At 42.2% G+C, this 18,488-nt stretch overlaps 1 protein-coding gene across 3 annotated transcripts in view; it reads right to left on the bottom strand.

The window, feature by feature from the left end:
• Positions 1–18,488, bottom strand: part of Igsf5 (immunoglobulin superfamily member 5) — a 41,343-nt gene that overhangs the window by 13,492 nt on the left and 9,363 nt on the right. For 2 of the 3 annotated variants that reach the window (XM_074072623.1, XM_020187479.2), the window contains exons 4-6: positions 14,684–14,983; positions 5,440–5,580; positions 1,727–1,751 (exon numbers count right to left, since the gene is read on the bottom strand). In XM_074072623.1, the coding sequence (XP_073928724.1) occupies positions 1,727–1,751; positions 5,440–5,580; positions 14,684–14,983 (466 nt within the window). The remainder of the gene's footprint in view (positions 1–1,726; positions 1,752–5,439; positions 5,581–14,683; positions 14,984–18,488) is intronic. The other variant, XM_020187480.2, reaches the window with a different exon arrangement.

An 18,488-nucleotide genomic window follows, 5' to 3' on the forward strand; every position in this document is an offset into this window, starting at 1 on the left:
CACAAAAACAGACATGAAGACCCGTGGAACAGAATAGAGGATCCAGATATGAAGCCACACAACTATAACCAACTTGTCTTTGACAAAGGAGCTAAAAATATACGATGGAGAAATAGCAGCCTCTTCAACAAAAACTGCTGGGAAAACTGGTTAGCACTCCGCAAAAACCTGAAACTAGATCCATGTATATCACCCTATACCAAGATTAACTCAAAATGGATCAAGGATCTTAATATCAGACCACAAACTCTAAAATTGATACAGGAAAGAGTAGGAAATACTTTGGAGTTAGTAGGTATAGGTAAGAACTTTCTCAACGAAACCCCAGCAGCACAGCAACTAAGAGATAGCATAGATAAATGGGAATTCATAAAACTAAAAAGCTTCTGTTCATCAAAAGAAATGGTCTCTAAACTGAAGAGAACACCCACAGAGTGGGAGAAAATATTTGCCAACTATACATCAGACAAAGGACTGATAACCAGAATATATAGGGAACTTAAAAAACAATTCTCCCAAAACTAATGAACCAATAAAGAAATGGGCAAGTGAACTAAACAGAACTTTCTCAAAAGAAGAAATTCAAATGGCCAAAAAACACATGAAAAATGCTCACCATCTCTAGCAATAAAGGAAATGCAAATTAAAACCACGCTAAGATTCCACCTCACCCCTATTAGAATAGCCATCATCAGCAACACCACCACCAACAGGTGTTGGCGAGGATGCGGGGAAAAAGGAACCCTCTTACACTGTTGGTAGGAATGTAAACTAGTACAACCACTCTGGAAAAAAATTTGGAGGCTACTTAAAAAGCTAGACATTGATCTACCATTTGATCCAGCAATACCACTCTTGGGGATATACCCAAAAGACTGTGACACAGGTTACTCCAGAGGCACCTGCACACCCATGTTTACTGTGGCACTATTCACAATAGCCAAGTTATGGAAACAGCCAAGATGCCCCAGCACTGACGAATGGATTAAGAAAATGTGGTATCTATACACAATGGAATTTTATGCAGCCATGAAGAAGAATGAAATGTTATCATTCGCTGGTAAATGGATGGAATTGGATAACATCATTCTGAGTGAGGTTAGCCTGGCCCAAAAGACCAAAAATCGTATGTTCTCCCTCATATGTGGACATTAGATCAAGGGCAAACACAACAAGGGGATTGGACTTTGAGCACATGATAAAGTGAGAGCACACAAGGGAGCGGTGAGGATAGGTAAGACACCTAAAATATTAGCTAGCATTTGTCTACACCACTGCTGCATTGCTGCAGGAAGTCCTGGATTTAATTACCTTAAAAGTGCTTTCGGCTACTGGCGGGCGGCGTGGGAATGGCAGCAGTTTTTCATTGCCAGCTGCCCAGATGAGGGAACAAGCAGCGAACACCACCTCGTTTGTCTGCCTGAGCAGCACTGGGTGCTTCCCAGGCACCTCTCCAGCTACAACCACATTCTCCTCTCCCCAAAACCCAACAGGACCTCTGCCTGTCCCCACCTTGGCGCCTTGACGCTCCATGTCCCTAGTGAGCCACCGCAAGTCAAAGGAAGGCAGTGCAACCCACTTAGGTTATTCTAAAATTAATGCTCCCCTACGCATTTGTGGTTGACACGTATGCTTTTCAGTACTTAATTTAGGATAACATAAGTCTTAAAATCTCACAGTTTCTGTGTTCTGTTTGGTGAAAAAACTGATGTGGCTTCCAACTTACCTTACTTCATTTTGATAGCTAGATTCTGCAAAAGAGAGAGAGAGAGAGAGAGAGAGAGAATGAAATCCCATTAGAAAAATGAGGATATTAAATTCTAAAAATAAGAGCTCATTGATTTTTATAGACTCTGATTTTAATTGTTTTTTTTTTATTTTCATTCATTTTTTTCTTTATTCATTTATTCACATGTGTGTACATTGTTTGGGCCATTTCTCCCACCTGGCCCCCTGCCTCACCCTCACCCCCATCCCCTCTCGCTTCCAGGCAGAATCTGTTCTGCCTTTTTCACCAATTTTGTTGAAAAGAAGACATAAGCGATAATAAAGACATAGCTTGAGATAAGGGCAGCTATACAGAGAGATTCTTAGCATTGCTTCCATGCACAAGTGTGTTACAACCTGAATTGATTCATCTTTACCTGACATCTTCACTATTTCCTGGTCACCTTCCCATAGTGACCTCTGTCATTTTAAGGTTACTGTATTAGCTCCTCTGCAGTGGGGACAGCAAACACTTTCAAGTTTTGGGTTTCCTACCTTTCCCTATTCTCCTGTATGTGTTCTCCTCTTAGTGTGTGACTCAAGTCTAAGAATATGACTGCATTTGTTTTAAGTCTAAAGTCCGCATACGAGGGAGAACATATGATTTTTGGTCTTCTGAACCTGGCTAACCTTGCTCAGAGTGTTCTTCAGTTCTGTCCATTTATTTGCAAATAAGATTTTATTCTTCTTTCATTAGTATTTTGACCCGATAGGTATTAGCAAGTGGCCCCATGACAGACTATCAAATGGCTTTTAAGCATCAGCAAAGTAGGGTTCACTATTAATGAGCAAAAACCACAAATAAATAGGCAGTAGGTGCTCAGTAAGTACCTAGTGAATACTGAGTTTGATTAGCGAGGTTACCGAGGCTACTGTCACCGCAAAGAGCTCTGTGTTCCCAAGGACAGCTGTTACTGCTTCAGAATTCACCAGGGAGAGGTATCATTTTTTAACAGACCAGGCACTGCTGGTATTACCTGATTTCTTTAATTCTAAGATACATTTTCAAACAAGTTCATATCTACCAATCATCATTTCACATGGAGTCCCACACTCCCCGCAGCAAAACAGCTGCCAATTCATGCACCAGAGGAACTCCAGAATGGGCAGATGTCATAAGCCCCAGACCAGGTCCCCAAAGTCTGTCTCTACAGCCGTGCTCTTACAGCCCCACTTCCCTCACAGGCCATCCATATACTGACGTCTACTGAGACCTAGAAAATATCCATGTCCTTATTTTTTAGGTAATGCGTCCCTTATTTTCAGTTCTAATAACATCTTCTTAGTCACATCTCAAACTGAACCTTAGAAGCAATTTTATGTGAATTGCAAAAGAGACTCAGGTCTCCCTCTGTGGACACCTCCAGAAAGGCAGGGGTAGAGGAGGTGGCGTCAGGTCCCTCTCTCTGCACTGCCATCCCATGACACCCAGACCAGGCTGGGCGGGGTCCTCAACCTCAGTCACTCCTCAATTACCCAGAGGCACACAGAGAATTTTCTAGCACAATATTTTTTAGCCCTGAAATAATCATCATAGGGAAATCTAGAACTGTGCTGATATTTGCATTTATGCTAAAACAGTACTGTTTTCACTGTGAGCCACACCTGGCAGTGTGGGGTGAGCACTGTAGTGGGTCGTGGCAGGACCCCGTTCACAGCCCTTACCTGGACTGCTTACAAATGGGGGTGAGAAACAGCTCACCCTTACCTGGGCTTTTCACCTGAAAGTTACATAAAGGATAAAATCTAGGATGGATCACAGAAATTTTAATATGCTTACTTATTTGATTCTCACAACCATTCTATAAGGTGGTATTCCCATTTTGTAGATAAGAAAAGTAAAAGTCACCCTCTGCCTATCCTGAATGGTCAACAGTCACCAATCAACCTTACTATCTTCTCTTACGGAGCAGACGAGGGCCTCAGGGAAGCAGAAAATCCAAATAGCTAGAACTTATCCAGCTACTCCACAAAGCCAAGGTTAAAAATGCAATCTGGAAGCTATTTCAATGTTTCATTTAAAATCCAGTGCATAGAGATGAATCAATTAGTGTTGTAATACACTTGTGCATGGAAGCAATGCTAAGAATCTCTCTGTATAGCTATCCTTATCTCAACTAGCAAAAATGCTTTGTCTTTCTTATTATTGCTTATGTTTTCTCTTCAACAAAATTGGAGAAAAGGGCAGAACAAGTTCTGCCTGGAAGTGAGGGGGGTGGGGGGACAGGGAGGGAACAGGGGGGAGAGATGGCCCAAACAATGTATGCACATATGAATAAATGAATAAAAAAATAAAATAAAATCTTGATACTGGATCTCAGAGAGAATATTTAGAATATTTTTTATGTGACATTAGTATTAGTTTTTGTTTATCTCTAAGACAAACCAATTAACATTGATATGTGTTTGTGAATATGCCTGCAAAAAATATAGCAACTCACTTGATAGGGAACCTTTCATTTCAAGACAAAAGATTATGTGGAAACTGCATCTGCCTGCTCAGAACGCAGTGACAATCTTGTCAGTCTTCCTGGTGCTCAGTAGTCCTCGCCTGACCATCCAGTAATTTCAAGGTGGTACTGGGACTAAGGCAGAGCTCCACTAAATATTGCTCAGTTTGTTCAGGGAGGGTAAACTAAAATGAGTTTCAAAAAAGAGGTTTGTAGGTTTTGTGTGTGTAATTCAATCTCTTTTTCTTCACATTCTCCCAAACCCAAAATAAACAAGTGGAATTCAGCTTTAAAAAATAAATTAATTAAATAAATAAAATAAAATCCACTTGAGTAACCCATCCACGGCACATGGTGTGATTCCAAGATAAACCCAAATTCCCACCTAATCTAGGTCAATAGCAGTTTACTACTTTTTGACTTCTGCTTCCCAGGGAGTAAAGTTGTACCATAGGATGAATTCCCCAAACACAAACCTAATCTACAGAGGAGCTAAGGCTAGACCATGCAATTTAGATAGGATGTCTCACTGAGCGGTAAACCATTAACCCAGGTAGTTAGCATTGAGCCTGGCGCACACACCAAAGGTGCTCATCGGGTGGTAGTCAGTGCTGATGAAATTAAAAATGCAGCTCAACTGACATGTTCCCAAAGAAAAACAATTAACCTGTACACAGTTTTCAAATGGGAGTAGGTGAAAGAAAGAAAAATAACGATAGACATGTATACAGCACTTTGAAAGTTCTGTGTCATCCCGGGACAAAGCATCCTTATTAGGTTGTCAAGCCACAAGTTACCAAGCCCATGTCATCCTGACCCCAAACAAGGCCACTACTTCCACACAGCTCAGACTACCTCAAGAGACTGCTTGCAAAAGAAATGTGCAATTGTTTTTAACTAATTTAATGTGCACCAATTTTTATTAACAAAAGGTCTGTTTTTTCTTTTTTCTTTTTTTTTTTTTTGAAACAGGGTCTCACTATATAGGTCAAGTTGACCTCAAACTCTCAATCCTTCTGCCTCAGCCTCCCAAGTGCTGGGATTACAGGCATGTACCACCACACCCAGCTTTTTTCTTTCTTGATGGAAGTGATTCTACCAGGTCTGGTGTGGCATCTCATTGTAGCTGACGTATATTTTGGAAGAGCTGATGAGATCATTAAGTTGAAAAGCACATCCCAAACGTTCAAAACTACATGTAAATTTATATGCAAAAAATTACCTTGTTGGTTTTTCCCGGAGACACAACAGCAGCAGAATATTATAATCAGAACAATTATCAGGATCAAAAGCAATGAAAATGACACTGCAAGCAGAATTATGGCCCAGGTAGGCAGTGCTGCATCTGACCTGTCAATGCTGTCTACAAGGTGGAGAGGAGAAAGAAGTATTTTAGTGATATTGGCACCATCTTGAATCAAGCATTCTGCATTATTCTCAATAATGGAATTTTATGCAGCCATGAAGAAGAACGAAATGTTATCATTCGCTGGTAAATGGATGGAATTGGATAACATCATTCTGAGTGAGGTTAGCCTGGCTCAAAAGACCAAAAATCGTATGTTCTCCCTCATATGTGGACATTAGATCAAGGGCAAACACAACAAGGGGACTGGACTATGAGCACATGATAAAAGCGAGAGCACACAAGGAAGGGGTGAGGATAGGTAAGACACCTAAAAAACTAGCTAGCATTTGTTGCCCTTAACGCAGAGAAACTAAAGCAGATACCTTAAAGCAACTGAGGCCAATAGGAAAAGGGGAACAGGTACTAGAGAAAAGGTTAGATCAAAAAGAATTAACCTAGAAGGTAACACCCACACACAGGAAATCAATGTGAGTCAATGCCCTGTATAGCTATCCTTATCTCAACCAGCAAAAACCCTTGTTCCTTCCTATTATTGCTTATACTCTCTCTACAACAAAATTAGAGATAAGGGCAAAATAGTTTCTGCTGGGTATTGAGGGGGGGAGCGGGAGGGGGTGGAGTGGGTGGTAAGGGAGGGGGTGGGGGCAGGGGGGAGAAATAAACCAAGCCTTGTATGCACATATGAATAATAAAAGAAAAATGAAAAAAAAATAATAATAATGTTAGAACTATTCAACCTGCCATAGCTCGGCGTCATAGACACCTTCCCTCATGTGCTTATTCAATCTCTAGCATCTCCCATCACGATACTTATTGTTGCCAATAAATAATTGCTTAGTAACTCTGTCCAGTATTAGTTGGTTAACGCCCCTAACATTCCTGAGAGATAAGGCTGGGCCAAAAGACAACTCCCTGGGTTGGCATAGTGACGATCCTGCCCAATTGTCCCTTATTTAGTCAAGAAACCAGCACTATGGACAGACTGGAGAATGACATTTGGTTCCCCCTTCCATGTCCTCTACCCTTTGCAATTCCAGAGCCCAAAGGAAAGCAGGGTGGTACGTAGCTTCCACAGAACCCCCAAAACAGGATGTAATTCTCATACGAGACTTATTCTCATGGCTCTCAGGAGCCACCTTCTTTAACATCTGCTTTCCCCTCTTCTTTTAGCCAGTAGTCATGGGGTTTGGAGAGAGAAAAAAGCAAGGTGAGCCAGAGCACACAGGAAAAAGAAAAGGAAGTAGGGAAAGAAGGAAAGAGAAAAGAGAAGCCATTTTGGTTTTCAGCCTCCATGTCTTACCGCTGGCCAGGAAGTAACCACTGGTTATCTAATTGAAGTTGAAGCTAAAACTATGTACAAAGAAACATCCAGTGCCTTGGCTACCCTGGCCACATTACCAGTCTCCATCACCACACATGCATAACACTTCTATCATGGCGGGAAGCCCTGGTGGGCAGCAGCCAAGCCATTGGTTTGTGGAAAGTACACTAATGCTCCTAAAAAAAAAGCTCTTTTCCAGCATTTCGCTTCTCCCCATAAAACACGCGGAAGCCAAACCACAGCCATTTAAGTTGATCTGCTTAACCATGAATTCAACGAAAGTCTGTTTCTCCACCCTTTTTGCTTGGGTGGTATCTTAATGTGAACACATCAGATGCTAGTCATTACAAAATTTTATGTTCCTTGGAAGGGACAATACCATTTGCCTTGGAATCAATCAGCACTTTGGAACCAGAGGCTATAGTTGAAAATCACTCTCAGATGTTTTTCCTCAGAGTTTGCCTTAAAAACTGACTGTGCAATTGTGATTTGCTAATCCTGTGTTGATGTTAAATGGTCAGAATGAGTGTAGGAGTGGATAGCATCTACAGTCATCAACCACCTGGGTGCTGAGTCAAGGTCAAGTAAGGATTCAACTGCAAAATAACCCATAGACTTGTCTAAAAATAAGTACCGAAATGCAGATTGCTGCTTTGAAGAATTACATAATATAAAAAGATATTTCAGACAATTGTCTTTTTACCTACAATGTTTTTTTTTAATTCCCTTCTAAGGAGTTAATAACTGTTAAATTATTTTGGAAGTTTCTTTTTTAACATCGCACATTTATTGTCATCTGAAAGGTCTAGGAGTCAACTATTGTTGCTTCCACTTCTTCTTATGTGTCTTCTATTGTCTGTACTGGACTTGGCTCCCTCAAGGTCAAGGGCTGGGTTTATTTTTCTTATACCCTAAGCACCTGAAACATACTAGTCATGACAGAGGAATGGATGATGAGTAGATGAATGGACTGATTAAGAGGCTAAGTTCCTTTCTGCTTCTACATGGGGAAGAGCAGTCTATGCACAATTCATCTGCAGCTGAACCAACCCTGGAACTCACCTTTCTCCCTATATTAAGATGCCCAGAGCAGACTTACAGAATTTTAAGAAACCCAAACTCCTTTCCTAATGTCATCTAAGTCTACTTTGCCCACCATCTTTCTGAGATGAGCTGGAACAGATAAGAAAAGGGTTTCCCAAAAAAGCTAATGGAGGGAGGGGAATGGAATGGTACTCTTTCCATACCACAGATTCTCCACCCCAGAACTGGAGCACAGACTCAGCCAGTCCCTGAGAGTGAGCCAAGTTCAGACAGTGAGCGGATCCCCTTGATCCAGACAGCAGAACCCCATGTACCGTGTGGAAGGCTCAAAGCCCGTCTCCAGTGATACAGCCAAGGGAGTCTGGAATGGCACCCAGGTGATTTGGATGAAGGTGGTGATGACCCACACTTTGAGGACCCATGATGTATGACCAAAATATAAACACTGCTCAAAAAACCCTCACATTACAGGATGCTCCCATACTGCCCCCTCCCAGCCATGGGATAACAATATGGTTATGTGCAGAACTACAGCGATGACATTCACAATCTGGAGTTGAAAATCAACCACTGTTGGGCTTGGGGCCACTGTTCACTTGCTGTGTTACCTTTGGCCTCCAGTTTGCTCACCATTAAAAATTCTTGCCCCACCAGGTTCAACACACATATTCAAGATTATCATGGTCACCCTACCTCTAGTTAGATGGATTTGTTTACAAACTAAAGTTTGCAAATATTGCAAGTTTCATGAGAAGGGAGCTGACTAGGATTAAACATTAAGGTCTGGCTCAAGATGTAAGAGACAGGCTTAAATTCTCCCTTATATAAGACAACATGCTTGTTGACTGACTCAAACACTCCCTGCCAGTGGCCCTTCCTTCCCCTACTGGGGATAGATATTAAGGTTCCAATCTTTGGTCAACCCAGTCTTGACCTAAAAATCTTTCCTCTAACCTAGCAGGGACAGCCTGCTTTATCCTCAGGAGTGCCTGTTTACAGACGGGAGGCTGCCTTGTGGGGTGGATAACTGAGTCTACAAAAGGACTAGGTGATGGATACTATGGCAGGTTCCAATCTTGTTCCTTAATTCAGCGAAGCCATGCACACCCTCACTCAACAGCCCCCAACTCTGACCAAAATGGAACGGGCATCCGGGGTCACACCACTCGTTCTTTCACTTCGTATTTGCTGTGACCACATCGCACTGGGACTCCATTCTTCCATGGAGTCTCACACCTAGGAGAGCCTTACACTCAAATTTCCATTGGAACCCAGTGTTGTGTATGGGTTCAAAAAGGCACAGGTTAGCAAGTGAGCTGCTGAGGTGAACGTTTCTTACTTGAATAGCAATTTTCAATTTAACATATCGTGTATCTGTCTATACAAATGTGCGTACACACACCCACACCATGGATATTTTTGTTTGGTATTAGGCTAAATTGTTAAATGAGTGCATTTATGGTAGATTAAAAAAATAAGTAATAATAGTCATATACTGAATGATGAAAAATTATGATGGTAGACAGAAATCACAGGGTCTTGCAATGATCTCACCCACAGTCCAGTGTTTTATTTTTAAGACTCATGGACCATGAACCCCCAGTAACCTGCCCCAGGGCTCAGCACAGGAATACCCAGGTTCCCCAACTCCCCTCCTGCAACCCCAGTGTGGAAAAATCCCTCAGATGAATCACGACCCAGGTCTTACACATAATAAATGCATTTTCAGTTAGTCTGGAGATGGGCATGATCCCTTCTTTGCGTGATTTGGTGAGAGGCACTGTGGCTGCAGAGGGCAAGCAATTATCACAAACCCACAAACAATGACTAAGGAAGATTATCTCCAAGTTCAATGCCACTGTCCTCTTCCCTATATTCGTCACACCACTGTGTGCTCCTTAGGGTCAAATTACTGACTTTACTGTGTGCCTTTCCCTGTGTGAAGAAAGGGAGAACTGTATTCCCAGAAAGGGAATTTCTGTATGCTCAGAAAGGAAGGCACAGTTTTTGAAGGGTGCATAGAATTTCTTCTAACCAACTATATTCACACAAAATGTCACCACCAATATTTGCAAAGCATGAGCCTGTGCCAACCCAAGGGGACAGACCTCTGAATCAGTAAAATAAATAATCACTGCTCAGACTCCTGTCCAGTGTGCTCTGGGAAAGGGATCATCTGAAGGGCTTTGGACATTTTTAACCTGCTTGCTACTCCCACCAACAGTGGCCCCATAAGTCAGACGCTGTTATTAGCTCAGCTTCACAGATGACTAAACTGCATTAAGTGACTTACCCAAAGTCACACGCTAGTGAGAGGCAGGTGCCCAGTGTCCAAGTCTGCGTGCATAGTTGCACTTCACGAACTGGGTTAGAAGGTATTGTCTTGTTGATCTGTAGACAAATTTCCCTCAAACCAGTAATTTGGGCAAAATTTTTAAATCTAAATTTCCAGGCTCCCCAATGACCAATTAAATCAGAGCCTCTGGAGAGTGGCCTGAACCTCCATAGCTGCACTCAGACTCCTCCTATGACTGACACACAGCCAGCAGAGAGGACTGCTCTGCTCCTCTCCTGCCCAGTTAATAGGTGAGAAGACTGAGCCCTGAAGGGTAGTGACATGCACACAGTCACATCACTAGTGCTAGAGAGAGAGCCCAGGATGTCTCTATCCCTGGATTTGCCACTGCTCACAAAAGTGCACTATAACCTGGAATCACTACACCCTACAAAGTGCTCATGGGTCCCAGAAGTCCAATTTCATGTCCATCACTGCACACCCTAAACACAAGAGCACAAAGGAAACCAGTCAGAAGACAGATGGCATCGATGGACACTGGACTTCAGCTCTCCAGCTTTATGGACGTCCGCCATACTCAACACTCTAAGTTTGCATGAATTCTTAATGGATTTTCTAAAGGCAGCTCCAAAGACAAACATTAGCCTTTCACCATCTTTTATCCAAAGGAGCCTTTCCATCTAAAAACCAATACAGACATCTGGGGATTGACCCTATGAGGCTTCCTATTCTCACTTCAGAAATGAAAACAAATTCCTTGCACTCTTAGGAAGTGGGTGACAGGACTGATGCTCACCAGATCCCTGAGGAAGCCTGACTACCTCGTGGCTCTCTGTGAACTTGACTGTGCACCCTCAGGCCTCTAGTCACAGGCCCCTCAGCCAGCTCCACCAGCCAGGGCCAAAGTAAGGTCTGCAGCTGATAAAACTTGCATAAAACACGCAACACGCAGCAGCCACCAGCTGCCTGGGATCTTGATGAATAATTCAAAAATGAATTACCCTTTTCCAAATGAGTCCAATAAAGCAAGACTCATTGCAGCCCACCTGTCGAGCCTTCCTTCCCAGCCCTCCAGCCTCCAGCTGCCATAATTAAGGCGCTGGTCCTAGTCTAGGAAGAATTCCACTGAGTTGAACCTGATCAGGGGAGATTAAATGCCCCTTCCCTCGCCCTTCTTCTGCAGAACTCAAAATTTGCAGGCAAGCTAACCCCTAGAATCTATTTCTATAGGGTACATTGATCAAGCCAGAGCTCTTTGCTGCACTATTACCTTATTAAAATTTGTGCTTAAAACAGTCCATTTTATTTCATTTGGTGCTAATGGATTTTTTTTTCAGTCTTCCCTTTCAAAGCCTGGACCAGACTTTATCATATTTAAGTAGCATAAAGGCAAGCTGGGTTGTCTCCTTGGAGAAATGGCTGATTACCAGGATGGGACTGGGGCAGTGCAAAGTGAGCTTGCAATGTCTTACTTAAGACAAGTGTTTACAACTAAGAGGAAAATGTCAAAGGACATCTGAGCCAGCCTGTAGGGACTCCTGCTGCCAACACTGGACCAAGCTGACTCTCGAACAGAATAACAACAGTAAGGGATCATAATAGACTGAACAAGAATGAGTCTATCCTAAGACTATAAGAGAGAGGGGGGAGAAGGACCAGGAGGATGCAGAGAAAGTCTAATGGAAACTCTCTTTTTTACAAAACCACACTAGCTACTAAATTTACAAAGAATGATTACAACCACCACAGAAATAATAGGTTCAGGTAATGACTAAATGATGAGTGAAAAAGTTACTGGCTGAAGGAAACAGGATTTCCCATACTGTCCACGGGCTAGATCATAATTATAAAAGCAAAAACATACCTTTACAGTGGAGAAATTGCAGGGGAGGAGGATGTCACTTAACAGATCACCACACTACCAATGACGGAAGAAAATGTCATCATTTACCCACATGGCATGACCTACATCTTAGCCTAAATCAAAGCATATTGACAAAATTCAGACAAATGCAAACTGAGGAACACCTTTAAGAAATGAACTGGACCCTTCAGAAATGTTCAAATCGTTGTTGAAGATTTTGAAAGACAAAAAATGGTGGGAACCATTCAAACTTCCAGGAGACTAAAGACTAAACAGCCAAAGACACTACTAGTTTGGAGACAAATAGCTATAAAGGACATTGGTAGGGAAGTTGGAGAGATCTGGCTATGAGCTATGTTGACATGATAGTATCATGTCAATGTTAAATTTCCTGATTGCCCACTAGATTGGGGTTACGTGGAAAAATGGTCAGTTCTTATGACAGACGCACCAAGGTGCCACACAGCCTCCAAATAATTCTCAAATGTTCCAGGGAGAGAAATGCTAAGGGAAAGAGACAGGGAGAGGCAGGCCTGATAACAACGCAAACACCCCAGGCAGGTAGGTGAAGGAAGGCACCCTGTCTTCCTCTGCACTGTTCTCACATGTTTTGTAAGGGTTTGTCATTGCTCAGAAAAAGCTGGAGAAAGAAAAGCGATTCAGGCGTAAATTCTAGCTCCTCTTCATGCACAGGCTTCACAGGAATTTCATGAGCTGTAATAACTGAGTGTGGACTTAAAAAAGCAAAGACTTCTGGTCCTTACCTCGAAAGGCTAATTCATCAGAACCAGGACTGAGTGTCCCTGGAATAGCTGACTTCCAGGACTGCCCCTCTCATCTATGGTCCCTACACATTGGCAGAACACAGGCAGCACTGTCCGTCACCTCACCTTACAATAGGGGCAGCAGTGCAATTCTTATGGCTGTCATGGAGGTTAATTTGGTTAATATTTGAAAAGAGCTAAGTACAGAACTTGGAACTTGACAAGTGCTAGCTAGTGCTGTTTATTACTATTGCCACTACTAACTACCCTTCTTACTACCTCTAAGTACTAGTAACTAATAGTTACTATTAGTACTGCTATTTCCAGTACTAATTTTGTTTTGGCCACAGTTTGTTGTGAACTTTGAAAGACCTCAACTCATGGTATTTTCATAGTGGGAAAAATATGAACCAAGAGTGTAGCTTCTAGGCTCCACTCTGCCCCATCCAGCTATTTGACCTTGATCAAAGTAAGACTCTTGTCTCCAGGCCCCCTACCTCTCTTGTGAGATGAAGGTGCTAAGGTAAGTCTACATGGCTGGGGGTGTGGCTCAGAGGTAGAGCACTTGCCTAGCATGCATGAGGCTTTGGGTTCAATCCCCAGCTCCAAAGAAGATCAGGGGAGAATGGGGGAGGGGAGAGGAGAGAAGAGAAAGAGAAAGGGAAAGGGAAAGGGAAAGGGAAAGGAAAAGGGAAAGGGAAAGGGAAAGACAAAGGGAAAGGAAAAGGGAAAGGGAAAGGGAAAGACAAAGGGAAAGGAAAAGGGAAAGGGAAAGGGAAAGACAAAGGGAAAGGGAAAGGGAAAGGGAAAGACAAAGGGAAAGGGAAAGACAAAGGGAAAGGGAAAGGGAAAGGGAAAGACAAAGGGAAAGGAAAAGGGAAAGGGAAAGGGAAAGACAAAGGGAAAGGGAAAGGGAAAGACAAAGGGAAAGGGAAAGAGAAAGAGAAAGGGAAAGGGAAAGGGAAAGGGAAAGACAAAGGGAAAGGGAAAGGGAAAGACAAAGGGAAAGGAAAAGGGAAAGGGAAAGGGAAAGACAAAGGGAAAGGGAAAGAGAAAGGGAAAGGGAAAGGGAAAGGGAAAGACAAAGGGAAAGGGAAAGGGAAAGACAAAGGGAAAGGGAAAGAGAAAGGGAAAGGGAAAGGGAAAGACAAAGGGAAAGGAAAAGGGAAAGGGAAAGGGAAAGAGAAAGAGAAAGGGAAAGGGAAAGAGATCTCCAGGCCTGAGCACACCCATCCTCCCCTGCACCTCCTGCTCACAGGCCCTGAGGGTCCCGTCAAAGCAGGTGGCTAGAGTTCTGCTATGTCAAGGACCTGAGTGAAGATCCCTCTGGATCGAAGATTAGTATTGACCAAGCTAAGCAATACCCAGAGACTTGGTATTTTCAAATACTTTGGGGACTTGCTGGGTGAAAATGAAACATCCTTAGTGTCCCCAGAGGAACTTGAATACCCTCCCCACATTTTAGAATTTGCTTCTTGTCTGCCCGGGGTCCAAACTGGAATGGTGTCAAGAAGAAGTTCCAGAGAAAAACTTAATTCAAGTATTTGTTTCTGAACATGATGTTCTCTTCTGATCGATAATGGCAAGACTTCTAAATGAATCTCCTGTGTAATTGGGAAAAAGAAAAACTCTTGGAGATGGATGATAAAAGCAGATGAGATCACAGAATCATTAAACCACAGCACCCATCACTGCCCTCATTGCCATCCCCTGAGGTCAAGGTCACCACGCGATTTCACAGGTATTATTGATGAAGTAGCATGACACAGGAAAACAAGCTTCCTATCATGCAGAAAGTCTTCACTTACCGGGCAGATGCTGGACCACAGTCAGGTTCACAGTCACAGACGTGCTGGCCTGCAGGCTCCGTAGGTCAGCCACACAAGTCAGCGTCCCATTGCCCTGTGGTGTGAGTGTCAGGACGCTCACTGCACTGTGACCATCACCAGGCTCCAGAGAGGAAAAATAGCCAGAATGGCTGACTGGGACATCAACCGTCCAGGTAATATCTGGGAGCGGGGTCCAGCCCAGTGCTTGGCAAGTAACATTACAGGGTTCATCCTCAATGACTAGGAGGCTGTCACTGGGGATGTGCAGTGTTCCCATAACTGAAGGGGAAAGAGAGAAACAGGCAGAGGAATGAAAGCACCCAGGTTCTTTTTCCAGTTTTTGCTGCAAATCACATTCATGACATTTTCTTTCCAAGCCCCCAAAAGGCTGTGTCTGTCCCAGGAAACCTCAATCAGGTTTGATCCCTGTCTTTTGTATACTTGCCAGTTTCTTCAAAGGAGGTGAAGTTAGTCACAAGAAAATAAGTAACAGCAGGGAACATGAATAAATAAAAATCAAGAACTAAGAAAAATAATCAATAAAGTGGAGCTACAAAATTGTCCTGGGCTGTTCTAGAAGCAAAAGCAAAAAGGGAAAGAATCTATTTTTTTCAGGGTAAGGAGGATATACTTCAGAGCCTCATGGGAACCAAGTCTCTCCTGGAGTTTGTGTCAGTCACATTTGTTTTATTTATTTGGGGAGGGGGGAGTCACAAATTTTTAAACATAACTTTCTTTGCAATTACCTTGAAAATGTTTCCAATTATAAATTAAATCAAATTTTCAAAGAATCAAAATTGAATCTAATATAATAACAAAAACAATTAATCTAAACCATATATCTGAATCATTAACTCAGAGGAATTCTTTTTAAACTTTAGTTAGGAACTCCCTTGTCTCTGCCAGCATTCACATTGTAAATAACTCTTAGAAAAATGATACTTTTTTGTCAAATTACTAAAATAACCTGAGGATTAGCCCCAGCAAAGACACAGCCTTGGTGAAATATTCAAATATGCATAAATGTTCAAATTAAAACATGTGACAACCCAAACCCCACCTTCACAATACAATGGAAAAGAACACTGGACTGAGAACCAAAAGCTCTGCTCTGACCCTGGATGTGCCATCACCATGGGAAAGCGGCTGAACTGAGTGTTGTCCATTTTCTATCTGTTGATGGGATAATTTGACCAGAGCAGTCGTTCACAAACATTTTGATCATAGTATCTTTTATATTCTACAAAATCACCAAGGACTCCAAAGACCTTTCCTTTATGTGGGTCATCTCTAAATACAAGATTTTAAAATATTTCTTTTAAAATAGCAATAATAACTCATTACATATTGATATAAATTAGCATGCTTTCATTAAAAAGAATTGTACCTTAAAATAAAAAAAAACAGGAGAGTGACACTTTGGACCCTATGAAGTCCATTGGCTCTTCATTCAGTCTACTGTAATAGGTTACTTTGTTTGAAGGATGTAAAAAAAATAAAAATTAAAAAAAGGAAGAAATCGGACTTCATAAGGAATGTAGTTGCAATCATGTCAGAGTAGTTAATAACCTTAGGTAATCCTGAATACTCTTTGATACTATAGCAAAGCTGAACTAACATGGTTTCTTAAAGGTCAGCTGGGATGTAGATCTGAAACTCCACCAAGGAACTTTGATTCCGCTACATCACACTCCATTGCTGCATCTGCACTTCGCTAATCTCTTACCTAACCCTGATTCCTCACCATTATACTTAAGAAAAATGCTGGTCAACTGAGTCATGTGGCCCTTCCCGAGTGTGGTGGAAAACTCCCCTTGGCACTCCTCAGAATGAAAATTAAAAGGGTAACCACTGTCTTAGCATCATTATGAGAACCGATGCTAAGGGTTTGCCCAGGAGTGCCAGACCACACGGAACCAGACCAGCTCTGCAAGATCTTTATAATCTGATGCTAGATCCCATTATTCTTTTCCTGAATATTTTCTTGGGATGCATTGCTAATCCAAGCACTCTGGTAAATACAACAATGAGTGGGAAAGGGATTTTCCCCTTAAGTCTAAAGGAGTTTGGTTTGGTCCTTTGTTTATTCATTGTTTTGTTTCGTTTTACAGAGAAGGGGTCTACAATGAAGGACACTGGGAGGAGTGGTATTGCCTCAGATTATAACAGAGGATCTTGAACTTAGGTCCTTGTGTTCCTGGAAACACAAGAGGTCTAGAGTGTGACCTGTGATTAATTGGTAAACTGGCATTAAATAGATCAACACAGCAACCTGAAGCATTTTCTTTTCCAATATACAATTGGGATTCAACTTTTCCCTGCTGGCTTTCATAAAGGTTATCCAGTAGTGTGAGAGGCATGCTACACAAATGTGTTCCCATAAATTTCAGATGACTCACGTCAGAGTTATATCAGCTGTCTGTATTTTCCTCACTGATACATGAGGAGGAAATAAATACTCATTGAGTAATTCATGGGTGTTTCCTTTTTCTTCAAGGTTCTTTTTTCCTTGAGAGAGACCATGTTGCTCACAGAACATTCGTTTCTATAACAATTCAGCTTAGTGGAATCAGAGTAACATGACTGAGTTTTGTCCCAGCTCTATGGGTTCCTTCTCCATGAGCTTGGAGAATGCTCTAACATCCCTAGACACTTCCTCTTCCATCTTTATTAAAACCAAAATATCTTAGAGATATTCAGACAAATTTGTAGAGTTATAGTTTTAGAAAAAGATGCTTCAGAGCCACATGGACTTACAAATTTGATGTGCCATGTGTATAGCAATAAAAAGCCATGCCTTTCATCCTCTGTTACTTTGGTCCAGGAGTGCCCTCCTTCTCCCCCTCTTCCCCATTTTGCCTGCCATCTGCTGACCTAAGAAGCACTTCTAGAATGGTCCCTTGTCTATGGAGAACTGCCCCAATGGCACCTGAGTTTGTCTCCATCCCTTGCATTCTCCAGCATCTGTGTTGCACCCTTATCATTCAGCAATGTGTGATACCCACCCTCTCTGTTGGCTCTTGAGGACAAGATCTGGGCTCCTTCTCTCTCCATCTTTGAGTTTCACTAAATGCCTAGCACAATGGCTTTTTTTGGGAATGCAGTAAGTAATAGCCAGTGATCCCAGAGAACGTGCTATAAGCCATGCACTGTGCTAAAGGCTTCACATAGAGCTAGCTAGTCATTTGGTGCCACAACAACCCTAGGATGAGGGGACCAGGACACAAGATCCCTTAGTCCTGTGCACAAAGACACACCATTTGTAACAAAGCTGGGGCATGAGCCAGGTGACTGGGCTCCCAAGTCTGCACTGCCTAATCTGCACCATTCTGGCTCCCTGACTTGACATGCAACAAACTGGACAGGTTTTTGGAGTCTTGAAACTATTCCCAGTCATTTCTCACCTGGTCCTCACAGCAAACCTGTAAAGTGAGCAAGGGAAGCTACTCTCCATTTTAAGGTTGAGGAAATTGAGCTGTCTCGGGGATGTCTCTGGCTTTGCATGTTTGATTTTTTTTCCTGTGTTCTTTCCCATTTACGCAAATTGTCATCACCATAATAGTTCATGCAAACTAGCCAGTAATCCTAGAAAGCCTTATAAAAATACTTATTTCAACAACACTGTGCCCGTAATTAAACCACACAAAATTAAAGATACCCAAAAGCAAAGACCCACCAATTTACCTATATTTTTGAAGTAAAAAATAATTTTTAAATGCAAATGGAAATAGATTAGACATGTTTTTCCACCAAAAGTTATCAAAGTTGATTTGACAGCAACAGA

The sequence above is a fragment of the Castor canadensis genome, chromosome 5, assembly GCF_047511655.1.
Source record: "Castor canadensis chromosome 5, mCasCan1.hap1v2, whole genome shotgun sequence".
Taxonomy (NCBI): Eukaryota; Metazoa; Chordata; class Mammalia; order Rodentia; family Castoridae; genus Castor; species Castor canadensis.